General features: G+C 50.9%; 6 protein-coding genes across 6 annotated transcripts, besides 22 other annotated features; 4 read left to right on the forward strand and 2 right to left on the reverse strand.

Moving 5' to 3' along the window:
* Positions 1 to 1,190: 1,190 nt before the first annotated feature.
* Positions 1,191 to 1,217: a tandem repeat.
* A 65-nt stretch (positions 1,218 to 1,282) lies between these two features.
* Positions 1,283 to 4,920, forward strand: EKO05_0010730 (uncharacterized protein; the record flags this gene model as incomplete). The annotated part of the gene is made up of 5 exons (XM_038943510.1): positions 1,283 to 1,760; positions 1,951 to 2,162; positions 2,220 to 2,345; positions 2,496 to 3,381; positions 3,428 to 4,920. The coding sequence occupies 5 exons, from the start codon at positions 1,283 to 1,285 to the stop codon at positions 4,918 to 4,920; spliced, it is 3,195 nt and encodes a 1,064-aa protein (XP_038793673.1).
* Positions 2,349 to 2,454: a tandem repeat.
* Positions 4,921 to 5,129: 209 nt separating the features above from the next.
* Positions 5,130 to 5,158: a tandem repeat.
* Positions 5,159 to 5,688: 530 nt separating this feature from the next.
* Positions 5,689 to 5,730: a tandem repeat.
* A 97-nt stretch (positions 5,731 to 5,827) lies between these two features.
* Positions 5,828 to 7,726, forward strand: EKO05_0010731 (uncharacterized protein; the record flags this gene model as incomplete). Its single annotated transcript, XM_038947299.1, has 1 exon — positions 5,828 to 7,726. The coding sequence occupies one exon, from the start codon at positions 5,828 to 5,830 to the stop codon at positions 7,724 to 7,726; it is 1,899 nt and encodes a 632-aa protein (XP_038793674.1).
* Positions 7,625 to 7,681: a tandem repeat.
* A 1,151-nt stretch (positions 7,727 to 8,877) lies between the features above and the next one.
* Positions 8,878 to 10,477, forward strand: EKO05_0010732 (uncharacterized protein; the record flags this gene model as incomplete). Its single annotated transcript, XM_038943614.1, has 2 exons — positions 8,878 to 9,471; positions 9,524 to 10,477. 2 exons carry the CDS (start codon positions 8,878 to 8,880, stop codon positions 10,475 to 10,477), a joined length of 1,548 nt encoding a protein of 515 aa, XP_038793675.1.
* Positions 9,573 to 9,646: a tandem repeat.
* Positions 10,478 to 10,550: 73 nt separating the features above from the next.
* Positions 10,551 to 10,826: a tandem repeat.
* A 231-nt stretch (positions 10,827 to 11,057) lies between these two features.
* Positions 11,058 to 12,296, forward strand: EKO05_0010733 (uncharacterized protein; the record flags this gene model as incomplete). The annotated part of the gene is made up of 1 exon (XM_038947301.1): positions 11,058 to 12,296. The coding sequence occupies one exon, from the start codon at positions 11,058 to 11,060 to the stop codon at positions 12,294 to 12,296; it is 1,239 nt and encodes a 412-aa protein (XP_038793677.1).
* Positions 12,295 to 12,321: a tandem repeat.
* Positions 12,322 to 13,084: 763 nt separating this feature from the next.
* Positions 13,085 to 13,903, reverse strand: EKO05_0010734 (uncharacterized protein; the record flags this gene model as incomplete). Its single annotated transcript, XM_038947302.1, has 1 exon — positions 13,085 to 13,903. One exon carries the CDS (start codon positions 13,901 to 13,903, stop codon positions 13,085 to 13,087), a length of 819 nt encoding a protein of 272 aa, XP_038793678.1.
* Positions 13,171 to 13,204: a tandem repeat.
* A 672-nt stretch (positions 13,904 to 14,575) lies between the features above and the next one.
* On the reverse strand, positions 14,576 to 17,077 carry EKO05_0010735 (uncharacterized protein; the record flags this gene model as incomplete). The annotated part of the gene is made up of 4 exons (XM_038943513.1): positions 14,576 to 14,845; positions 14,892 to 15,098; positions 15,145 to 16,276; positions 16,572 to 17,077. 4 exons carry the CDS (start codon positions 17,075 to 17,077, stop codon positions 14,576 to 14,578), a joined length of 2,115 nt encoding a protein of 704 aa, XP_038793679.1.
* Positions 16,305 to 16,526: a tandem repeat.
* Positions 16,823 to 16,869: a tandem repeat.
* A 1,002-nt stretch (positions 17,078 to 18,079) lies between the features above and the next one.
* Positions 18,080 to 20,220: a mobile genetic element.
* Positions 20,217 to 20,220: a direct repeat.
* Positions 20,219 to 25,852: part of a mobile genetic element that runs on past the window's edge.
* Positions 20,221 to 20,428: a long terminal repeat.
* Positions 20,221 to 25,852: part of a mobile genetic element that runs on past the window's edge.
* Positions 21,775 to 21,791: a tandem repeat.
* Positions 22,547 to 22,677: a mobile genetic element.
* Positions 22,547 to 22,680: a mobile genetic element.
* Positions 22,559 to 22,680: a mobile genetic element.
* Positions 22,883 to 23,013: a mobile genetic element.
* Positions 22,895 to 23,013: a mobile genetic element.

Genomic DNA, 25,852 nt, shown 5'->3' on the forward strand with positions numbered 1-25,852 from the left:
TGTTGGCGTGTCGCCAGCTCACAGGCACATCCACGCTCGCCTCCATTTAGCCTGGCCGACTATGCGGCCAGCGTAACGCTGCGAATCGCAGGCGGTAGCGAGCACGCGGCTGCAGCCCTGGCAAACGTGTCGCGCGCGGGGTTGGTGGACAGGGTGGCTGCTCACGCACGCTGATGACAATGTGCAGCCAACTCGGATATTGCGCGTGCGACGGTGCTGTCGTTGCTGCCCAAGATACAAGATGGCGTCAGGAGGTACTTTCGGTGAGTGCTGGCACAGATCGGCCCATGGTTTACAGGAGGGGTGGCTGGGGAGGTTAGGGCGCGCTGCACGCTCGACGAGGGAGAGCGAGAGCGTGCAAGGAGGTACGCGTATGCATTCATGCGTGATGGCCGAAGGCTTGCTGCTGTCTGATGATTCCAACATCTCCAAGATATCAACACTGGGCCTCGGCCGGGAAGGTGCACTGATTCATCAGTCAATGATCAATCAGAAACAGCTGATCAGCAATCAGCGCGGTTCCGAGAGAAGCACCGTGTTGCATTTCCTCATCCAAAGGGTGGGCAGGACGACCAGGGTCTCCAGCAACAAGCTGCATACGATCAAGCAACAGCTGCGTACGACCAGGTCCAGTAACAGCTGCGTACGACCAGGTCCAGCAACAAGCTGTATACGATCAAGCAACAGCTGCGTACGACCAGGTCCAGTAACAAGCTGTATACGATCAAGCAACAGCTGCGTACGACCAGGTCCAGTAACAAGCTGCATACGATCAAGCAACAGCTGCGTACGACCAGGTCCGGCAACGAACCGCATACGATCAGGTCCAGCAACAGCAACAAGCTGCATGCGCGGCGGCCCGCAAGTCTGCGGCAGCCTCCCGCACAAAAGCGACCAATGTCCGCGAGATACGAGCAAGAGACATGTTGACGAGATGGGTGTGAAGCGTTCAGTACAAGCCCATGGAGCAGCAGCTACCGAACATGTCCTCTGCAGGCTGCACACGTGTTGAAGTGGCCCACCGTCTGTGTCTCTTCAAACGGGCAGCCAAGGCCAAAGCAACGCCGTGCCAGAGCTGAGTACAACGTTTGTGGTGTGCGCTGGCCAAACAAGCAACGAGGAGGCACGCACGATAAAGAAACAGGCACCCTGCGACGTCCTGTTGCGCGCGGTCGACGCAGTTTGAGCTTGCACAGCACAGCATAGCATAGCAGAGCTGCTGAGGGATCACACCATCCAAGGGACCTCGCTCGCCATTCCCAGTGAGCGGTGAGATGTGGCCATGTCCGAGCATCATGGCTCAAGCTCTCCTGAAGAGACGTGGAGCGAGCACGAGTCTGCGTCCATCACCTCCTTGGACGATGGCGACCGCGTTGCTCCAGCCTACCCACACCTGAAAGAAGCGTCACCAGCGTCACCAGCGTCACTGCCATCACGGCCACTGCCATTACCAGAGCCACTACCATCACCACGGCCACTACCATCACCACGGCCACTACCATCACCACGGCCACTACCATCACCACGGCCACTACCATCACCACGGCCACTACCATCACCACGGCCACTACCATCACCACAGCCACCACAGCCACCACAGCCACTGCCGTCACTGCACAAGCACGTCTCGCCCATCTTCGACTTCGCGCTGCTGTCGGCGTGCAGCGGCCAAGGGAGGGCTGTCAGCATGTGTCAGTACGGGCGGCCCATGATGTCGCAGGACACGGCAGGCAGCGCAAAGCGCACAATGGGCTTACGAGGTGAGTGGAGAGGAGCGGTGCGGTGCGGTGGAGAGGCAGCTGTCGGCGCTTCTTAGTGTGGTGGGGGTCCACGCGATTGGACCCTGGGGAACGCCGTCATGGCAGCTGCAAGTCCCACGCCTGCACAAGAGGACGCAGAGTGCACCACCACTCGATTGCAGCGGAGCCTGGCTGACCATGCCCGTGACAGGACTGCCGACCAGCCATGAAAGGAGCACGTCCGAGTCAAGCGCAGTGGACAGGGACCGCCACAGGGACGGCGACGGGGAGGGCGACGGGGACAGCGACAGGGACAGCCGTGCGCCGGCGCTGTCGCATCGCATGAAGCACGACAAGTCGATTCTCGCCCTGGCCGTGTCGGCGCAGTACATCTTCGCAGGCACGCAGGGGGGCGAGATACTGGTATGCTGAACGACATGGAATGCAGCCATCACGTGCTCCCACACTCACACCACGCAGGTCTACAGCCTCGACACGTACGAGCGCCGGCGCGTCATCCACGCCCACAGGGGCAGCGTGCTCGGCCTGTGTCTGTCGCACGACCAGCAGCTGCTCTTCTCGAGCGCCACCGACCCCATTGTCAACGTACGTAGTCCCCGTAGTCCCCGCAGTCCCCGCAGTCCCCGTAGTCCCCGTAGTCACTGTAGTCCCCATAGTCCCTGTAGTCCCCGTAGTCCCCATAATCCCCGTAGTCTCTTGCTCAACTGCTGCATACACGTGCTCACCCCTGCCCAGGTCTGGTGCACCTCGGACTTCCGCCATCTCTACGCCCTCTGGTCGCCCTACGACATCGGCGACATCTTCTGCGTCGCCTACTCGTCCCTCCACCGCACCGTCTACCTCGGCGCCCAGAACACGAGCATACAGTGGTACGACCTCAAGGAGAAGGACACCCGCCCACGGCCCACCACCGCCTCGCACCCCTCGCAGCGCAAGAACAGGTTCTTCGACTCCCTCGGCCCCGGCGGCGCCCAGACACCCAAGCCCGTCGGCGCAGACGCCAGGCCACGCGACGCTGTAGGCGGCCAGGAGCTGCAGATTGACAGCCAGGACATCCGCCAGTTCGCCCACTATGGCTACGTGCATTGCATGCTGCTCGGCAAGGGCATACTGCCAGAGGCGCCGTCTGAACAAGTCCTGGTCTCGGGGGGCGGCGACGGGCGCATCCTGCTCTGGCGAATCGACCCGGCGCGAGGCGGCCTCCTCTCCAACATCTGCGCGCTAGAAGACGGCAGAGAAGAGGGCGAGTCGATACTGTCGCTCGCCCGCGAGGGCTCCTTCCTCTACAGCGGCCGCTTCGACGGCGAGGTCAACGTCTGGGATCTCGAGACACGCCAGCTGGTCAGGAGCTTAAAGGCGAACACGGGAGACGTCCACACCTTGACACTGGGCGCGGGCGTGCTGTTCGCCGGCGGCAAGTCTGGCGTGGTGCACAAGTTCAACGAGCACTACGAGACCATGTCGACATTCAAGGCCCACACCGGATTGATCCTTGCGTCTGCATACACCACCTACAACGACAAGCCAACGCTGGTCACCGGTGGCAACGACAACACCATCGTCATCTGGGAGGTGCGGGACTGTGCAGAGCCCGCAGCCGCTGCAAAGCGAAGCAACAACGGTGGGTACACGTTCGCTGTCGCTGCTGGCCGAGCTAACGTCTGCAGATCTCATGGTCGAATCTCTCAGTCAGTTCGTCAACTTCCGCACCGTCTCGTCGCTGCCCAAGTACCGTGCAGATTGCCGGAGGGGTGCTTCCTACCTGCGCTCCGTGTTCCAGAACTTCGGTGCCGTCACGGAGATGATCAACACAAGCGAGCCGTACAACCCTATCGTGTTTGCAAAGTTCAGAGGCAACCCTGCAACAGCGGCATCGCGCAAGAAGATCCTCTTCTACGGACACTACGATGTCATACCTGCGGAGAACGAGCACGGCAAGTGGAAGCACGATCCCTTTGCACTCACCGGCGAGGGCGGCTATCTGTACGGGCGAGGCGTCTCTGACAACAAGGGACCCCTCATGGCTGCCATCTACGCCGCGCATGAGCTGGCCAACGAGCAGAGTCTAGATGCTGACATCATCTTCCTCATCGAGGGCGAGGAAGAGAGCGGCTCCCGCGGATTTGAGAAGGCGGTGCAAGCGAGGAAAGATCTGATTGGCGACGTCGACTGGATTCTGTTGGCCAACAGCTACTGGCTCGACGACCACGTCCCCTGCATCACCTACGGCTTGCGAGGCGTCATCCACGCCACAGTCCAAGTCGAGAGCGAGCACCCGGATCTGCACAGCGGAGTCGACGGCAGCGCGCTACTCGATGAGCCGCTCAAGGATCTCGTTATGCTGCTGTCCAAGCTGACGGCTCGCCACGGCAAAGTCCAAATCCCCGGCTTCTACGACCCCATCTTGCCTCTAGCGGAAGGCGAGAAGGAGCTCTACACCGAGATCACACAAACGCTTCTTCGCAGCAATCCCGACCTCGGCGACCCAGAGGAACTGGCGCAGTCGCTGATGCGCAGATGGCGCGAAGCCTCCCTCACAATCCATCGTTTCCAGACTTCCGGTCCTGAAAACTCCACCATCATCCCCCGCTTGGCAAAAGCAGCGCTCTCTATGCGTCTTGTGCCCAACCAAGAAGCCTCCGAAGTAGCATCGGCGCTCCAGTCCTTCCTTGCTGATGAATTCAAAGGCCTAGACAGCAAGAACAGGCTGTCCGTGACTATCGACCACCAAGCAGAGCCGTGGCTTGGCGACTACACGAACGAGATCTTCCAGACCCTGGAGCGAGCCATCACCGACGTCTGGGCAACGACTCTCACCCCGCGCCGTCCATCGACCGCAAACGGGCTTACCCAGCACTCCCCCCTCATCCCTACGAAATCGTCGCCCGCGACCAGCAACACGCTGGCCAACGGCTCGGACTCGGACCTCTCGCAGCCCGAGTCGTCGCCCACCAAGATCAAACCCCTGTTCATCAGAGAGGGTGGTAGCATCCCCAGCATCCGCTTCCTCGAGAAGGAATTCAGCGCCCCCGCAGCACAGCTACCGTGCGGCCAGGCGAGCGACAGCGCGCACTTGGACAACGAGCGGCTGCGGCTGGTCAACTTGTTCAACAGCAAGAAGATCTTCAAGCGCGTCTTCTGGGAGCTGCCGCGGAAATAATTAGACTAGACTATCTTTATATTACCTGTGTGAATAGAATAGTATATAGTATACTAAGCTCAGACTCCTTGAATTAAACATACCTACTTCCTTACTACTACTAACCTAATAGCTAAGATAGTATAAGTATATCTACTACCTCTCTCCTTACTACGCGTGCTTAGTAGCTATATATATAGTTGAGAGCTTACTAATTACAAAGCATAAACAGACTAGACTAGACTAGACTAGACTAGACCCTCTCTACATTACCTATATAAACAGAACAGAACACAGTACACTAAACTCGGATTTCTTAAATTAAACACACCTATTCCCTTACTACTAAGCTAACAGTAAAAAAATACTTGGCATATAAAATACTCTACAGTACCTCTCTCTACCACCTCTCTCCTTACCACGCGTGCGTAGTAGCTACACGCATCGTCGAGAGCTTGCTAATCGCGAATCGGCAGCGTGAAGACTATGCAAACCGAAGAATAAGCAGCTGTTTTTCGACGATGCACTTTTTCTTGTGCTTGGCTTCTTGCGGTACGTCCTAGCAGCTGCAGTGTAGCAAGGGGAGCTTACTGCGTGGCAGCGTGATTGTGCGATGACGACGAAACAACTGCTTGTTCTTTGCTAGTTTGTTTGCGTGGAGTTGGGTTTGAGTGTGTGTGTGCAGTCATCTGCTCTGCGATTTGATAGTGCCGTGCTATGCATTGCATTGCCAGTTCCGCAGCTGTATAACTGGTGTCTAGCTGCTTTGCTGCATGTATGTCTTTCCCATCATCTCATCTCATCTCGTCTCGTCTCGTTCATTCATTCATCCACTCCCCGCCTCCCTCCAGCGAGCGATGCCGCTTTCACTCACAGTGCAAACGCACCCGGGTGTGAAGCGGCCTGGTCGCAGTGAAAGAGCCTCCGCATGGCGGTGTTTGCTCGTGCTCTTTCTTACCTGGGCAGGGAGGTGGAGGAGGGGGAGAGGGCTCTTTCACTGCGGTGCTTTGCCGTATATGATTTCCCTTTGAGGTGCTGCTTCTTTTCTGTCCCTACACCTGGTGCCTGCGTTCTCAACTTGGCTTTTTCACTCTTGGACTACTACCGCGCGAGCTATACCATCGACAGCGGTTTGGACCTCGTTGCTACGAGTGTGTATCTCGTCTTGCTTTCGGTGCTAGAGCTACTTGTAGCCATCGGCGTAAGTTTCTGTGGCGGGTTCAAGGCGCAGCAGTTGACTGACCTGGCTACAGTGCTTCTCCTATATACGATGGCTCCGTCGTGGGCAAAGCTGGTAGACACAAACCGCATGCCAACACCCCAAGAGCGTCTGAACGCCCTCGCGGGGTTCTACAGCAAGCAGACCAACAACAAAATCTTGTTGGAAGCGCTGGGGGCACACAAAAACATCGCGCCCAACATGCCTGCCATCGCCGCGCCGCTTGTCGAACACATGGTCACCATCTGTGTGGACACGGAGTCATCCACCAACAACACGGATCTCCTGACCGAGCTCGGCCTCACCCAGCTGAAGCGGAGCGATGCGAGGACCGTGGCGTCGAGTCCTGGGTCTCACGGCGTCAAGATCATGGAGCTGCTTCGCTTCTTCCATTTCCGCGTCGTCGAGCATGCGCACCTCTTGTCCGACCGAAAGGACTCGAGGGGTCCGCTCGGAAACCGGTTCGGACACACGCGCTTCACGACCTTCAAGGAGCTGCGTGTCGTCCTGCAGCACATCTTCAACCAGCCGATCGAGTCCAACGATCCGGCGCTGAAGGGATGCATGCGTCCCGTCGTCCTCGTCGGCCATGCACTGAGGCACGATGAGGAGAACGGCAAGAAGGCGGGATTGGACTACGACTTCGCCGCCAACAGCACAATCGTGGCCAAGGTTGATACCCAGCCTTTGGCCCGCGAGCTAGGTGTTTGGGTGCCGCATCATACCATGCGCACCAACGAGATCGGCCTGCGGGTGCTCATCGAGGAGCGCGCCATGTTCAAGCACACCGACGACCATACGGCGTGCAACGATGCGGCCAGGACGATGATATGCGCCATCTGGATGATGGTGCCTGCCAGTCTCAAGCAGAAGCAGCCGCGTACGATGCAAGAGGCGGCTGATCACATCGAAGCGCGGAGCAAGGACACCTCGCCGAACCCCTACGGGACTGTAGACTGCTGTACTCGCTGCGGTCGCCGCAACCACCTGATCAACGACTGCACAGTTGACGTCTCCTGCGCGGCCTGCACCAAGTTCGACCTTGGTCCTGGCCGGGACGACAGCATCAAGAGCCACATCGAGACGTACTGTCCACACGTGGCCAAGTTCAAGGCCTGGGCGCGTCGCTACCGAGACGCATACCTCAAGAACCGCGCGACCGGCAGGTCACTCAGCGACGAGGTGTTGGCTGGACCAGGAGCAGAGGCTCATCCGTGGTCGACGTGGAGAGGTCCGCGGGATGTCATGTGGCCGCTGAAAGACCTTCCTGACGTCTTGGTGGGCATGGCTTTGAATACTGAGCGACCCCCGTTCGTCTTCAACATGCAGGTGGCTCTTGGAGGTCTTCCGGTTCCTTCTACAGGCGAGTGGGTTAGGGATGCGTCGGTGGCAGGCATGTCGAGCTCTGTCCCTCCAGCTACACACATCCGGGGACCGTCAATCTCTGCCAGCAGTACGGAGAATTCTGCTCCAGCTCGGCGGGTGACGATCATGTCAGAGCAGCATGGACGCGGTGGTACTCGTAGTCGTGGTGGTCGCGGCGATCGCAGTCGCGGTCGAGGTGCTACAGGTACCTCTGAGCCGAGCAGCTGGGGTTTTGGCGGGTAGAGACATACTGGTGTCGGCGTGAGGATCTTGTTTCTCTCCTTTGTGCGTTCCCAGCATCAGCGATAGGCGTTCTCTGGATTTGTGGTTCCCGGCAAGCCCACCGATACCCTTTTCTCACAATGAAGACATCAATCAGCGTTCTTTGGTATTTTGTTCAGATTGTAATCAAACCGACTTCCTTACAACACTTGATTACGTTCTGTAACGTTCTTCGGCATTATGTGACTATCTCTAAGACTTGCCTTTGACTTACACCAAACCTCTCGTGCGAACATGTAGCCATGTCGAAATAGTTGGAGCAGTCCAACTTGTATTGCAAATGTCAAAGTCGTTGTTACAAATAGCAAAGAATGCGCGCTGTTGTAATGTAGACAAAATCGAGATACTCACCCTGCCCCATCACTCTCGAACGCCCAGACTACACCAACAACGTGCACATTGCACAGTGCAGTTGTCATTTCTGCGAGTAAGTCGAGAGTTGCGGAGAGAGACCAATCGCCGACTTGGAGCTCTGGCTGAGAGAAGAGGCGGCGGATGGATTCACTGTCTGCTTTCCTTTCTTACCTGAAGGGTTGAATAACATCACGCAGAAGCTGATACCAGAGCTGCAGCGACGAGGGCTGTTCAGAGAAGACTACGAAGGGACGACGTTGAGGGAACACCTTGGGCTTCCGAGGCCGCGCAATCAGTTTTTTGGTTAATAGCAACAGCAACATTGAAGCTTGTGTTGTGTGTTGTGATGTTGTGTGTTGTGATGTTGTGTGTTGTGATGTTGTGTTGTGTGTTGTAATGTTGTGTGTTGTGATGTTGTGTGTTGTGATGTTGTGTGTTGTGATGTTGTGTGTTGTGATGTTGTGTGTTGTGATGTTGTGTGTTGTGATGTCGTGTGTCGTGTTGTGTGTTGTGATGTCGTGTGTCGTGTTGTGAGATGGTGAGGGTGTGGAGTTGGACGCGGCTTAGTCATGAAAATGGGCCGCGGAGGAGACGGGATGCGTCATTGGCAGACGGCAGGCGCAATCATGCGAGGCGCCCAACACCATGTTGCTCTCCCAACAGAAGATTGCGCTCTATGAGTCTGCCTCTTGCATGTGACCACGGCTGAAGCCACAAAAGCGTGCGTCCAGCGTTGCAGAGTCGACGCCACCGCCATCATGATAGGCACCTCGATACCGCAGTACATTTTCATCCGGCTGTGCATCTTTGCGCTGCGGTCGATCACGCCTCTGAGCATCTTCTATGTCTCCTTTAGTCTTGCCGAGCAGCCCACGTCTGCTGGCGGGAGATGGCTCCTCGCCTGGAGCGTCGTGGAAGCGGCCTTCTGGCTGTTCGTCTACATTCCCCGCAAGCGCGCGCTCCAAGCCTCGGCGCAACACCCCCCGCTGCTCGACAAGGAGGAGAGGAAGGCCCTGTTCTGGAAGTGCTGGGACAACATCCCGTACCCCGACCACTACCTCAGCAGGTGGTTCTTGGGCGCCAGGCCAGGCGAGGTGCGCAGGGAGAACGTGAAGGAGTTCTTCGAATGGGCGCTCATGAACAGAGGCACGGAGAACGAGGACGAGCTGGTGCGGCGCGCACGAGAAGAGCCGGAGGCCAAGACGGAGGAGGAGCAGGAGCTGGACGAGTACGCCGACGGCATCGAGGCCATGCTGGGCCGGCCGATGGCGCCTGGCCGCGGTCCTGCAAAGAGCCTGCGCTTGACCCTGGACGAGATCAACATGCGCCACAGGCCGGCGGCGTGGTACTTGGTATGCTAGCAGAGCCAGTGCGTAGGCCGTTGCGACCGACTGACCACCGCAGATTGTCATGCTCGTCGACACGGTGGCGGCGGCCCTGCTGTGGTACACGGGCTTCGTCCTGCATCGCGCCCCGCTCCGCTCCGCTTTCGCCATCTTCCCGCCCCGCCCCGCCTCCCTCTGCACCCGACAGCTCTCCGCCGCGCCTGACCTGAGCTACTGGTACCGGCCGCACACCTCCCAGACGCGCCTGCCTATTCTGTTCATCCACGGCATTGGCATCGGTCTCATCCCCTACATCCAGTGGCTTGCTGAGGTCAACCAGCAGGACCCAGCGACCGCCGACGGCGAGATTGGCATCATCGCGGTAGAGCTGATGCCCATCAGCTTCCGTATCACAGGCCCCATCATTGGGCCTGACGAGATGTGCCGACAGATCGACCTGATCTTGGAGCGCCACGGCTTCGACAAGGTGGTGCTGGCCAGCCACTCGTATGGATCGGTCGTCAGCACACACCTGCTGAGGAACGCAGCCACCGCTGCCAAGATTGGCCCAGTCCTGTTTGTTGACCCCGTCACCTTCCTCCTGCATCTCCCAGACGTAGCCTACAACTTCACTGCACGACGGCCACGCGGCGCAAACGAGCACCAGCTCTGGTACTTTGCCTCCACCGACATGATGGTCGCGCACACCCTCGCCCGACACTTTTTCTGGGCTCACAACATCCTCTGGAAAGACGACCTGCGCGGCCGCGACGTGACGGTCAGCCTGGGCGGTCGCGACCTGATTGTCGACACCCCGACCGTTGGCAAGTACGTCTCGGGCGTTGATCTGAAGAGCGAGGACCGTGCGTGGAAGGATGCAGAGTGGAAAGGCCAAGGGGTGGAGACAATCTGGTGGCCCACAGCAGACCACGCGCAGGTGTTTGAGAAACAACAAGGACGGATGAAGCTGGCGCACGTCCTGCGAGAGTATGCCAAGCGCAAGGAGCAGGTGGACGAGGGCGACCTGTCTTGAGTTTCCCATTTATTCTCACCCCCTCTGTTTGTCGCATTACCTCATCACGATTGTTTATTCCACCTCGCTAGCCGTGTTGTGGTGTTGTGGTGTTGTGGTGTTGTGGTGTTGTGGTGTTGTGGTGTTGTGGTGTTGTGGTGTTGTGGTGTTGTGGTGTTGTGGTGTTGTGGTGTTGTGGTGTTGTGGTGTTGTGGTGTTGTAGTGTTGTGGTGTTGTGGTGTTGTAGTGTTGTGGTGTTGTGGTGTTGTAGTGTTGTGGTGTTGTGGTGTTGTAGTGTTGTGGTGTTGTGGTGTTGTAGTGTTGTGGTGTTGTAGTGTTGTAGTGTTGTGGTGTTGTAGTGTTGTAGTGTCCTGCTGTTGTAGTGTCGTGTTGTGCTGTCCTGCTGTCCTGCTGTTGCGCATGCGGGGTCCCGTAGCTCAAGTGAGACGAGCGGATCCCCGAGCGGCCCCGCCTAGCCATACATGCTAGTTGGGACGATAGGTAAACTAGCAGAGCTGCACATAAATTGGTTGGTCAACTACAACCTCCCTAACCGTAGACCAACAGTCGTCAACACCAATCTCACACACAGACTCACAACATGCCAAACGGAAACTGGATCCTCGGCGACCTCTTCGAGAAAGAATACGGCCATCGCGGCAGCATCCAAAAACTATGGGAATCCCGCTGGAAGATGCCATGCCAGCGGTCCGTCTATCCATTCCACGATGGCAGCTTTTCAGACTTTGAGCCCATCTTCCAGCATCTGATCGCCGCCAACATCAACGACCCGTACTCGGACGACTACACCAACGCTTTCCTCCCAACAGCCCGGGACCTCGTGAAGAAAGCCCAGGACCTGTCCAAACTAGGCGCAAGCTCCAAAGTCGAGCACAAGGAGGAGGCGAAGACCCTGTACTTCCGCGCCAACGCCGTGTTCCGCCTCGCCCGCTTCCCCTACATCGGCACCGACCTGAAAAGAGCTGTGTTCGAAGAGCAGAAAGAAGCGTACATGCAAGGCACACAGCTATGGGACGTGCCAGTGGAACAAGTCATCGTTCCACACACGCACGCAGCCAACAACGACGCAGACAACATCCCCCTCTACATCCGCAAACCCAAAGGCTCCGGTCCCTTCCCCACCATCCTGCTCATCACCGGCCTGGATGGGCACCGTCCAGACAACACAGAGCGCACGGAAGAACACCTCCGCCGGGGGTGGGCAACCGTAGTCTGCGACATCCCCGGCACCACCATCGACTGTCCCGCCAACAAGCGCGACCCACTGTCCCCCGACCGCCTCTTCAGCAGCATCCTAGACCACATCGATCAAGCCCCTCACCTCGATGCCCGGCGCGTCGTGGCGTGGGGTCTCAGCGCGGGCGGCTACTACGCAATCCGCCTGGCGCACACGCACCGCGGCCGGCTCATCGCCAGCGTCGGCCACGGCGCAGGAACGCACCACTACATCGGTGCAGAGTGGCTGGCGCAGGTAGGGAAGCACGAGTACCCGTTCGGGCTGGAAGAAGCCTATGTACAGAAATACGGCTACAGTGATTTCGACGAGCTGAAGGCACGGTGCCAGGATGATTTCAGCCTGATTAGCGGGAAACAAGAGGGGGTGGCGGTCGTGGGGCAGGGATGGCCGAGTTGCAGGCTGTTGCTGATCAATGGTACGCTGGATGGGTGTATGCCGGTGGAGGATAGCATGTTGCTGGCCGAGTATGGGACGCCGAAGGAGATGCGCTTCATCAGGGACAGACTGCACATGGGGTATCCCGAGGCGAACGGCGTTGTGTATCCGTGGCTGGAGGAGGTCATGGGGTCGAAGGCGAGCTAGAGAGAGAGATAGAGGGAGAGAGAGAAGTTGTGTTTTGAGTTCCCAATATCACGTCTCGAGTATACACTCCACCTGCAGCGATTCCTTCGACTTTCAATCAATGCGTGTATTCTCCAATCACAACAAGACGTTCAGCACTCGCTCTGCGAAAATTCCACAACCCAACAACCCCAGCTCCCAGCTAGCCAACCCAAACCTGAGAATATGCCTAATGAAACAGCAACAAAAAGCCGGTCCAGCCCACTTCACTGCATTCCATCTATCCAACCAACCCGCCAAGTGATCCGCAACCAGATAAAAAATAAAATCTCGCGCTCTACATCCAACGTCCCACCCTAGAATAAGCTCCAGACCCCGAACAGCCCATGTACGCCCCAAACACAACACGATAGTGAGCGCTCGCTCCGCAACGATCCCAGAAGCCAGCAAGTCCTCTCTAAAACAAGCTAGACGTTCCAGCTACTCACTGCAGACCTCACGACGCGTTTGGCATACCAGAACAAAGGACTCTAGCACGAGCAAGAGCATTGTGGCAATCGAGTCTGATTCTGGTATCTACCGAGTTTTGGTCGGCTGGTGCCTTTGTACTCTCTCTCACGCCGAAACTGTGGAGGTACTGATTGGTTCGTATGGTAGACGGAAACATATCCGGGGTTTGAGAAACCACAGTGTGCGGGGTTCAGTTGGTAAGAGATGGATGGCAGCCTACTCCAAGAAGACCTGTGGCTCGCCCGTCTCAACACAACACGCAAGACATAAGGAGGTATGCTACAACACGCGCTTGCAACCTACCACACCCGCACCACCCTCCTGAACTCTCCCAGCTTATCCGGGGCAACGACGCCCACCGCCAACACGCCCCCAATAAAGATCCCCAGCAACAGCACCAACACCACCACCACCACCACTTGCGCATCCACCCCCTTCGACCCAGCCCGCCCCCACGCCTTGGGCCCACCAGGCGCATAATCACCCTTCCACTTCTTCAGCGGCGCAACACCATTCTTCTCCGCAAACTCGACGCCGCGCTTCATACCCGGCATACCATCGATACTGCGCGCGCTCTTCCACGCCCAATAGCGATCCATGCTCTCCTTCTGATCGCCACCTCGAAACTTGACCTCCTTCTTCTCAAAGAAGTCATTAAGAATCGGCCTGTGCGCAACGAAATCATAGCACGGGACGCTAAACCCGCAAGACGTGGCGCACTGATGCACATGGACGAGAACGATGCTGCGAGATCCCGGTATGGTTTTAACTTTGTGCTGGGCAACGAAAGATTTGTACGCTGGCGTGCCGTTTTCCAGGGCCCGGCCGTGGCCCCAGATGCGCACGATTTGCGGCGGGCCCTCGAATGCCATGAACATGATGCAGATGCGGCCGTTGCCCGGCTCGTGCAGGTGCGCGTGCGTCTCTACGCCGGAGCCGGTGAGGTCGAGGAACCAGAATTGCGTGGGGGAGACGACGCCGAAGAAGTCGGTGCCGCCTTTGGGGGAGATGTTGACGTGGCCGGAGGAGGAGAGGGGCGCGGTGCCCACGAGCAGCATTTGTTGCTTTTGGATCCATGGGATGAGGCTCGTGGGGATGGTCTCGTAGTAGACGCCCATGATGGCGGTGGAGGTGTGAGGACGAGCGGTGCTCGTCGAGACGCGGGATTGAGGGACGGACTAGCAGATGCTGTAAAGCCTGGGACTCATAGATAAGCACCAAGTCTGTCCAGTGTCGTGATTCAAACTAGGTGGTCGTCCGCGGCCGATATTGCAGGACTGGCCTTGATGTATACGCAGTGCACGTCGATCTCACGAATTCACCTGCGCAACAGAACAGGATCGAGACGGATCTACAAGCAATGTGGGGTTTGGACCTGCTTCCCGACGGTCAACAGTGCGTGGGGTCGACGTTGGGGATGCTGGGGTCAGCCAAGGTGTGCCGGCAGACGCTGATTGGCTGTAAGAGTGATCCACGAGTTCGATTGCTGACGAGCTTCAAACGCGCAATGAACGGGAATATCACATAAGCTGCAAACCAAGTACGCCAAGCTTGCTTGGGCAGGCGTGGATCTAGAGGTTTGGTAGGGGCCTTACAGCAGTCCAAACTCAGCTCTTGAAAGGAAAATCACGACGCACCAACTTGTAGAGCACGGTACCTCCACAATACACGCGACAGGGAAGAGGAGCCTTATCAAGCTACATTCAGTGCGCATCGCAAGCAGGAAGGCGGTTCCAGAGTTCTTCCTCGCCAATTCAAACGGTACAAATGGAGACGATCACTGTGTATTCCTAACTGCTAGCGTGGTCGTTTCCATACCCAACGCCCACTTCACCAGGAAAGCTAGCCCAGAAGTCTTGCGTAGCATTCATCATGATCTCTTCCATGTCGGCATTGCTCAGATCGAACCCTTCGAAACTGAACGTATCGTCGGCCTCCAGCGGCAGAATCGCGTTCGACGCGTTCCACGAGTAGGCATTGCTGTAGCTGTTTGGTGTGGGCGTTGATGTGGGCCGCGTGACCAGTGGCTCGGATGCCAGTGTGACGCTGAGGAATTTGTTCTACCATCGGTTAGCAGCTGAATGGAGAGGTGGTGCGGCTACGTACTTCGTGCGGCGGCGGGGAGATGACCGTCTGCACAATGGTAGTGTCAGGGCCCTTGTTCGACTCGGCTGGCTTCTGCACTGGCGAAGGCTGGAGGGCACCGTAGTCGATCATGGCGCGCCGCAGTGCCTTGCGCTCTTCGGCCGAGGCTGGCGCATCCTGGCCAAGCACGGAGCGATAGTACGCTTGCATGCGCTTGATGGTTTCGAACTGGTCTATGGTTAGCGTAGGAGGATGGCGGGGTTGTAAAACTGACCCAAGTCTCAGCCATGGGCCACTGTGTTTTCATGTCTTTCAAAAAGGTGCAGCCTCGTATGACCCTTTCACGCGCCTTCTCCACGATCCGAGGATCATCTTCGGCGCTGGGGAAGTTGAAGGAGTACAGCATGACACCCACAGCGGTGTATATGGTAAAGCCAATCCAGGGCACGAGACCGCGGAGAAAGAAGACACCGAATGTGCGCATCTCTTCGAGCATCTCCAGCACCATGGTGGCCTCCTTGAACAACTCCCTGCGCGACGTCTTCTGCCAGCTCTTCCACATGTCGGTGTGGTCGTTGTACGAGTTGGGCGTCTCTTCGCCCACGGCGCCGTTCTGATGGGGGCCCAGGACGGGCAGGTAGGCGCGGTGCAGGAACATGTAGCTCATGAAGTAGATGCTGTGCGTGTAGCAATAGGCCTGGCCCTGCTCGACGGCGTTGTGGCTGTGCAAGGAGAAGAGGTCGTAGCGCAAGCGGTGGGGCAGGGCGTTCTTCCAACGCTCGAGCTCGTAGATGAGGTGCTGGAACTGCGACGAAGGCGACCAGGGCAGCTCCGTCTTGAAGTCATCGGTACAGGCCCAGCGCGCAACCTTGCCCCAGATGTTGGCGACGCGCAAACTGTAGCCGATGATGCCGATGTCGCCGAGGGGCAGGGCCATGGGCGGCATGCGCACAGTGCCGTCGAGGTGCGGGGTGCACGTGGGCTCGCCGAAGACAAAAGCTTCGCGCTCGCAGGGGAGCTGAATCGCCATGTCGGTGGCGTTAAGCGAGCGCTTGCGGCCCTTGCCGCCGCTGAGCAGCGAGTCCATGAGGAAGCAGGTCCAGGCAGTGCGGCGGCGCACCTCGGCCTCGATGAACTCTTCGCGCGTGGGCATGCGGTTCCGGGGCGTCTTCAGCTCCTGCGTCAGGTCCATGACCTCGACGAGGCGGATAGCCATGCCCAGGTAGATCCATGCGCGGCGTCCGTTGCCTGCGCCCCAGTCGTGGCCCGTCAGCATGAGCAGCGCCTGGACGCGGCTGATGCTGGGCGTCTCGAGGTCGGCCTGCAGCAGCTGGCGGGCGCGGGCGGCGTAGGCATTGCTGGCCTCGGTCTGTGTGGTGAAGCCGGCGGGGGGGGCTTTGACGAAGCTGGGCGTGTTAGCTACACTACGTAGCAAGAGATGTAAGACGAGAGATGTAAGACGAGAGCTACAGGATGAGAGCTACAGGATGAGAGCTACAGGACGAGATCTACAAGACGAGAGCTACAAGACGAGAGCTACAAGACGAGAGCTACAAGACGAGAGATACAAGACGAGAGATACAAGACCGGAGCTACAAGACGAGATTTACAAGACGAGATCTGCAAGACGATAGCTACAAGACGAGAGCTACAAGACAAGTAGAGCGTCCACCAGAACAAATAGACGTCAGCAGAACATACCGAACAGCCAGGGCAAGCACGGCCCAGGCAAGATACAGGTCGAGGGTGCGGTCGCGGATCCTCAGCAGCAGCGTGGGCGTGTGGTGGAAGCTCCACTTGTACGAGCAACGCAGGTAGCTGTTCTTGACCTCGTCCGTCAACAGGTCAAAGGGGTCTAGCCCGTCGAGCACCGCAGATGCCGCTCGCGGGGACAGCGGCGCGCCGGCATGGGTGGGACTCGGCACATGCGCGTCATGGCGGTAGAGGGGGGTTGCGCCTGCTGCGCCTGCTGCGCCTACTGAGCCTGCTGAGCCTGCTGAGGCGCCCGGTGGAGTCCCACCGCCTGGCGTTTCTTCAGAGGCCCGCGGGCGTTTGGGTCGTCGGTGGATGGCGGACGTCCCTGGCGCTGGGAACTCGCACAGCGCTGCCCGTCCGGACTGCCGGCATCGCTCGCACGGCGGCGCGTCGTCGTGCAGGCACTTTTGCTTCGCGCTGCGGCACGACACGCAGGCCACGGGATTCCTCATCGAGGCACAACAAGAGCGATCGGCGGCGGCGGCTTCGCGTGGGTGGAGGGTGTTGATGCCCTTGACGCCCCCTGCCGCTCGCTCTGCCGCCGCGGCTTGCTCGCGCTAACGATTCCCGCCGCTGCTGCGCCGCCGTCTCTATCTCGACCTCACCCCGGCCACCCTCATGTCGATAGCTCGTCACGCATATACCTCGAACAGGAGAGGAACGTGTGTAGACATCAGAGACAGCCATGTTCAACCAGCAATGATGATTTGTATTCCCTTGCTTCACTTTTCTCGCCCTATTCTGACTCCTGCAGTCGTCTCGTAAAGAGCTGGCTTGTCACCATCAACGGGTCTGATGATGTGTGTGAGTTTGTAGTTTGAGGTGGAAAGTCTTGAAAAGCCCTGAGCGGGCCGGGGTGCTGGCTGGACACGAAGCACCAGTGATTGTCGATTTGTGTGTCTTTGTTGACGAGACAGACGGCACATTGTCCAGGCTGGACCTCAGAGGTACCTGGAATGTCGGGGTGGTAGGGGGGAGAGGGGGAGGAGAATGAGGTGTGGAAGGGGAGGAGAATGAGGTGTGGGAGGGGAGGAGAATGAGGTGTGGGAGGGGAGGAGAATGAGGTGTGGGAGGGGAGGAGAATGAGGTGTGGGAGGGGAGGAGAATGAGGTGTGGGAGGGGAGGAGAATGAGGTGTGGGAGGGGAGGAGAATGAGGTGTGGGAGGGGAGGAGAATGAGGTGTGGGAGGGGAGGAGAATGAGGTGTGGGAGGGGAGGAGAATGAGGTGTGGGAGGGGAGGAGAATGAGGTGTGGGAGGGGAGGAGAATGAGGTGTGGGAGGGGAGGAGAATGAGGTGTGGGAGGGGAGGAGAATGAGGTGTGGAAGGGGAGGAGAATGAGGTATGGGAGGGGAGGAGAATGAGGTGTGGGAGGGGAGGAGGATGAAGGTGAGAGAGAGTACGGCCACAGCAGACCCTGTTCATCCCATGGGGCGACTTTCTCCTCGATAACCTTGCAACATTATTGTCAGGACTTCTGCTAAGGTAAGATGGTAACCTACTAGTATGTGTCACAACCTACTAGCAGATTCCATTAAACCTAGTAGAACCTTCCTTTACTAGCCTTTACTTTTACTTGCAGAGAGCACAGGCCTTACTACTATAAGTAGGCCTCTCTCTCTACCCTCTTATAGCTCGCTATCTACTATTTTGTTTACTCCTCTTTTAAATCTATTAGTTTACTAGATTGCTACTTTTATGCTTATAAAGTCTGCCTTATATAATAGCAGACCTAACAGCTAAAAATTTTTAGCTTTCTCTTAGGCTTCTGCCTTTGTTAAGCTAGTAGTTAGCTACTACTACTTAAGGTTACACTAAAGTTTTAGTCTAGTAAGCTATCTCTTTACTAAGTATTAGCCTAATTTAGATTTCTTTTCTTAGTCTCTACCCTAACTAGCGCAGGTAGTAAGTGCCTGTTTTTAAGTATAAATCAGCCTTCCCTATACGTCTTCTAAGTACAGATTACCTATCTTTAATATTTAGTAGGCTAAATTATTACTTTTTTTTAGGCTCTAGAGTACTAGCCTTTTGTTTTACCCTCTAACTAACTAGCGCCTTTTAAGTAGTCTAGCGCCTCCCTTTAGCACCTTTTAAGTAGTCTAGTGCCTATTTTTTTTAATCTACTAGCGCCTTCTAAGAGGTCTAGCGCCCCTAAGTATCCCCTACCCCTTTATTTTAAGAAATACTTACTTTTTTGTCTTTTACTAATATATAGCTCTTTTACTAGAATTTGTCTTTTACTTATATATAGTACTTTTACTACTAAATATCTAGGCCCTACTACTACTTAAAGGTACTAGGTGCTCTGCTTTTCCTCTAACTACCTACTACTACTACACTTACCTTTATAGATATAACTCTTTAACTTCTACTAATATCTTTACATACTACAGCTATATTACTAACTAATAAGGATAATATTAAGCCTAACTCTATGCTACCCCCCTAGCCTTCTTCTACTTCTATAAAGAAGACTTCTTATAATAAGTCTTGCCTATACTACCTAGAAACCCCTATAGATCCTAAGTCCTTTAATTACTAGAGTAGTAGTGCTATTTCTAATTGTATATAAGACTTTAGCTATAAGACATATAAAAAAGCTACTATTCTAGGAACCTTTGTTATATGCAGCAGCCTATCTGCTTTATCTACTAATTAACTAAAGTCTTAGACACAGAAAGACAAGTAAGCTACTGTTAAAACAGAGGATACTATTATAGAAATCTACTAGCCTACTCCCTACTCCCCTTAGGGACAGGCTTCCCTATAAAAACTTACTAGCGCTACTCTAGGGCTATAGGAAGAATCTACTTACACTAGCTAGTAGGACACCTCTACCCTAGCTCTATAGTTTTGCTATAAGGACTCTTTATGCGCTATATCCTCTTAGGTTCCTTTAAATAATAGTCTCTCCTAACAGTTTTAGCACCTTTCTACTACTATAGTTAAACACTTTCTAGTTAAATACTTTAGCCTAGGTAACTAACCTTTAGAGTTCCTTATTACGCTACTTACAGATTTTAACTTCTAGTCCCTTAATCCTCTTATTTAGAATCTAGGGCTGCCTCTACTGTCTAACAACTATCTAGATAGGTATTTTATACACCTTACCTACAGATAATACTCTATACTCTCTGCCTTCCTTCTAGGACTTCTTAGTAAGGTTAATAGCAGTCTACATGCGCTATCCTAGCAACTAAATAATAAGTAACTTAAGCTAGATTAGGCTAAGCACTTTTACTCCTAACTAATTAACTGTAATAATTAGACAGCCTCTTAACTAAACAACTTATAAGCTAAGTTTACTTAGCATTAGTAGTAATCTACTTAACTTACTTAGTATTACTAATAGCTTAAGCTAAAAGCTAATTAAGGCTTAGCATAGGAATATCTAGGAGGCTAGGCTAATAACACTACTAACTAACCCCCCTCCTGCTTTAGACACCTCCTTTACTTAGCTTAGTAGTCTTCTAATATTCCTAAGCCTAAAATACTAGGCTTAGCAGGAACCTATACTAGCATACTATTATAGTTACAGCTTTATAATAACGCACCTACTATAATAGACTAATTCTGTACCCCTCTAATATAGGTTAATGTTAGGCGCTAGGCCTAGGGGTACCTCTGCTAGTCTTGGCGAGCTACTATAGGGCTAGCCAGCCCAGACTATATAAAGGTGTTAGAGGTTATTACTAATACTCTAGTAATTAGTCTTATTACTACACACGACGTACCTTAATACACCTACTATCCTCTTTAACCCTATCCTCTCTTGTAATTGCTTTGTATACTCTTTATATTCTAATTACTCTTATATTATAATTAAAGATAGACCTAAGCTACTATAAGTCTTAAACTAAATAATCTAGGCTTACTGTCTTTAGAGAGGGACTAAGACAATCTACCTGTAGGAGAGCTGGTAGAGCGTAAGGTAACACCTCCCTCTGTAGATAAGGAGATACCTTAACAGACACTAAGTGTCTATAGTGCCTTAAGAGGATCTATAGGCCCTCTAGGTAGTACACCTTACCCTAGAATTCACATCTATAGGGCAGCTTTAGCTAGAGAAGGCTAGAATAGCCTAGAAGTAGGTAATTAATAACAGGAGTTAGAAAACTTACGTAAATAGTTATAAGAGACAAAAGACTGTAAGGAACTTTCCTCTTTCTATAAACTTAGACGCAAATACAACAAAGGAGATCTAGTAATAATCCTATCCTTCTAAAAAGTACTAGAAGGGGTAGAGAAACTATAATCTTCCCTATTTATAAACCTTCTATAACCTAAACCTCTATAGAAGTATATAAAGCGCAACTGCGCTAAATATAACTATTAGGACAGAGATTATAAGGGATACTTCCTCTAATCCCTAGTTAATTTCCTTATAGAGGAATAAAAGATCAACTTTAGCATAAGGTACCTCTTAGAGAACCTAAAGACGTTATAGTAGGCCTACTGCATAACTAACTACTATAATTAGCTAACCTAGGAACTAATGTAGTAAGAGCTAAAAAGAATTATACTAGATACTCTAGGAACACTAGCTAAACGTAAGCAAGCAGTGTATAAATCCTTAAAGCAATATAAGCAGTAGAAATCTTAGTCCCCTACAGATCTGTTAGATTTTATGCGTCTACTATAGAAGGAACTAGGCAACTTATATACGCTAGAGCTTTAAGTCCTAGAATATGTTACTACACTGCTCCCTAGCATATAAAAGGACTTATTCCTTATCCTCTATAATTAAAGAGACACAATCCTAAGGGTAGAGGAACAAGCTAACATTATTAACTAGAGACTAGGTTAGCATAGCTAACAGCTACCTAAGAAGACTCTAGCTAAGGGTAAGACAACTAATAAAGGACTACAGAAGCGCTAATTTAGTAACTCTAGGTTAGAGGGGAATATAAAAACCCTAAAAAAGTTGTTTAAGTCTAAGAAGTTCTGTAAGGAGCTAGTAAAGGGTAAAAAGGGCTAAGACAGGTTATATAAGACCTAAAACGCGTGCCTTAAGTACAGAGAAACTAGTTACTACTACCCTAACTGCCTAAAGCTAAAGTTAAACTAGAAAGACCCTACTCTAGATAAGTTAGGAAAAGACAAGGGACCTAAGAGCTAATTTCCTCTCTTATAGCCTATATTAAATTGTCTAAGAAGAAGAAGAAGAATATCTCTCTCTATAAGGCAGTATACCTAGAATATATATACCTGCTTATAGTTAAAGCATCTATAGGCAACACAGAGAATGTAGAAGCCTTAATAGATAGAGGGTTACAACTAAACTTAATTTTAGTTCTCCTAGCAAAGGAGTAGGATCTAGAGGTTACACTATTAAATAAAATAGTAGCTAAAGGTGTAGGCGGAGCAGAATTGCCTATCTACAGAGTAACTACAGCAGAAGTATCTATTATCAACTCCTGTAGAAGACAGGAGGTCTAACAGATACCTTTTGTAGTTACAGACCTACAAAGATACAAGATATACCTTAGATTACCCTAGATTAACTAGATAAACCCTAAGCTAAGCTATTTAAGCTAGCGTATACTCTTCTAAGGGAAGAAGTATAGGGACTCTCCTAAACTAGAGAAAATAGTGTTAGAAGATACTAAAGAGTTTAAACACACTATAAGAAGTCCCTTAGTAGACGTTTATATGTGTATAATAAACTTAGTAGATATATATAACCTAATATCTGCTAAAAAGGGCCTAATTCTAGAAGTATATTGCAAATATGCGTACTTAGGATTAGAGGATAATGCTTAGGTCCTACTAGAGCATAGAGAGCATAACCTAGCAATTAATATTGTAGAAGGAGCTACTTCCCTCTACTAACTATTATAGGGACTATCTACAACAGAATTAGAGATACTTAGAAAGTATCTAGTAGAATATCTATAATGTGGCTAGATACAACACTTAAGGTCGCTAGTAGGGGCGCCTATTCTCTTTTTAAAGAAGAAAGACAGTAACCTACAACTATGTGAAGACTATAGAGGTCTAAACAAGATAACAGTTAAAAACTGCTATCTATTACCACTAATTACAGAGTTACTAGAATAACTAGCGCAAGCTAAGTTCTATACTAAACTAGATATACATAAGGTATATTACTATATCTAAATTAAGGAAAGGGATAAGTAGAAGACTACGTTTTAAACTAGGTATAGATATTTTAAGTATATAGTAATGCTGTTTAGACTTATAAATGCTTCTGCCTAATTTTAGGCCTATATAAACAAGGCACTAATAGGATTAGTTAATGTAACTTATATTATATATCTAGATAACATATTAGTATACTCTAAGATAGAGGAAGACCACGTTAGACACGTTAAGGAGGTCTTAGAGAGGCTTTGTAAAGCAAACCTCTATATACGCTTAGACAAGTGTAAATAGCACTATTAACACACAGAGTACCTTAGGTACATAGTCTTGCCTAAAGGGGTAAGTATTAACCTAGACAGGGTTAAAACAATCTAAGAATAGCTAATTCTGCGCACAGTTTGTAATATCTAAGTATTTATAGGCTTTATAAACTACTATTAGAGATTTATTATAGGGTTTTCTAAATTAGCCTTACTATTAACCTAATTAACCTAGAAAGGGCTAAATTCGGCTAAATCTGGTTGAGCAATAAGGAAAGAGGAGAGTTAGCCTCTTAAGCTAAGTAAAGAATCCCTATAAGCTTTCTAGAATATAAAGGATTTGTTTATTAACGTACCTATCTTAGTTTATTTTGTACCTAGGAGACAGACTAGGATTAAAGTAGATGCCTCTAGAGGCGCTATCTCAGGAATTCTTAGTTAACTAGTCCCTAGGGAGGGGAAGCCAGCCTAATAGAGGCCTGTAGACTTCTATTTAAAGAAGTTAATCTAAGCAGAGTACAACTATAATACTTATAACCAGGAACTTCTTGTAATTGTCTAGAGCCTACAGCATTAGCGAAGATACTTAGACAGTACCTTCTTTAAGATCTTAACAGATTACTAAAACCTAAAGTAGTTTATAGAGACAAAGGTTCTTAGCTATTAGTAAGTAAGGGTATACTTAGTGTTATCTAAGTTTAACTTTATAATTACTTATTACCTAGGGTCTATAAACCCTGCAGATAGACCCTTACAGCGTCCTAATTATATAAGAGAGGCGTAAGACCCCTTATAAAAGTACAATAAGGCTTTTATACAACTGCATTAGGAGATCCTAACTAGAAGGAACCCTAATACTCCCCTAGTAGTAGCTATAACCCTTTGTTTGTCTATAAAAGGAAGAAAGGATATAAGGGATCTTAAAAGAGAAGAATTAAGAGAGAACAGTTAGATAGAGCTAATAACAGACTTAGATAACACAGACAAACTCTCTAGCACTAAAAAAGAGTTAAGCAACGTTAAAATAGGATAAAATAACCTAGAAAAAGACAATATAGCTAAGGAGAGGCGTATCTTACTTATAAGGCTAAAAGATAAAGTGTAAGTTATTAAAGAATGTTATAATAACCTAATGTTAGAACACTTTAGAGCATAAAGGACCTTAGAGAAGATTTAGCGCAGATACACCTAGAGGGGCATTAATAAGGATGTATCTAACTACTGCTATAACTGCTTAGTATGTAGAAGATTAACTACTGCCTAACACAAACTGTACAGGTTATTATAACCTTTACTAGTACTAAGCTAACTATAGGAGGATGTAATAATAGAATTTATTACAGAACTACCCTCTAGTAAGGTGGCTAGGCTAGTGTATAACTCTATACTAGTAGTAGTGTACAAATTAACTAAAATATTACACTACATACTAGCTAGGGCTAATTAGGATAGAAAAGATCTAGCGCACACCTAGATTAGAGAAATTATCTGCTTACACAGCGCGCCAGCACAAATTATCTTAGATTAGGGGCTGCTAATAAACTTAAAGACGTAGGAAACCTTTAACTACTATTTAAACTTAAGACAAGTCTTAACGTTAGCCTATTATCCCTAGACAGATAGCTAAACAGAAAGGTAAAATTCGACTCTTAAACAGTACTTACGTTGCTATTATACTCTAGAATAAGATAATTAGGCCCTATAGATTTTAATTGCAGAATTTGCGTATAATAATAGTATTTACGCATCTATAAATATAACACCTTTTTAAGCCTGTTACAGTATAGATATAAGGAGTATAGATTAGCCTACTTTAGTATTAAAAGGTAGAGAATCTCCCCTTGTAAAGGAATTGGCTGCTAGAGTTATTGCCTTATAGGCTACTTACAAAGCAAATATAGAAAAGTTAAACAAGTATTAAAAGAAACACTTAGATAAGAAACGACTACTAGCACCCTTTAAAGTAGGCAACAAAGTACTAGTTTCTAGTAAGAATATTAGGACAGTACGCCTAAAAAAGAAGCTAGACTAGAAATACCTAGGACCTAGGACTATTATAGCCTAGATTAGTCCTAGTGTATACAGAGTAGACCTGCTAGGAACAAAAGGGATCTATCTAGTATTCTATGCGTTACTACTAGACCTATACACACTAAGAAGTTAACTCCTAATTATATAGGAATAAATATAAGAACCTATAGTTAAAGGGGAAGAGAAGGTGTAGGATGTAGAAAAAGTCCTTAATAGAAGGCAACTAGACAACAGACAGTAGGAATACCTTATTAAGTAGGACAGATTTCCTAACTTAGAAAATTCCTAGGAAATTAGCATATATCTTTCTAAAGAAGTGCTAAAATAATACTAGAAAACTATAAAGTAACTGCTTAGACTGCGTAATAAGACGTTAAGGTTAAAGTCTAAAAAAGGGGGGACTAAAAAGGCTAAATACCTTACTTAATTATAATTCTTCCCTACAGGGGTTTTTTAATTAATAAGTGTTTAATAGTTTACGCTAAGGGAAAACATAACCCTACCTTACCCTAAGAAATACAGACTAGCTAAAGTAGATATCTTTTAGCCTATTATAGCTATTTCTAATATAAGGAGATAAAGAAAGTTACACGCTATATTATACAGTTATAATTACAAGTAAATATAAGAGAAATAGTATAGAAGAACACCTTCCTAGTATTATTTAGACTATCTAAGAGTGTAATACACCTAATTGCTATATTAGCCTAAAACTGTCTACTAACTACAAACTTAGGTATTATTAATCTAAACCTTCTATTATAGGGAACATCTATTAACTATAACCTCTACTATAGGTATAAGTAGCAGCCTTATAACTACTACAAGGCTTC

Source organism: Ascochyta rabiei, chromosome 20 (genome assembly GCF_004011695.2).
Source record: "Ascochyta rabiei chromosome 20, complete sequence".
Classification (NCBI taxonomy): Eukaryota; Fungi; Ascomycota; class Dothideomycetes; order Pleosporales; family Didymellaceae; genus Ascochyta; species Ascochyta rabiei.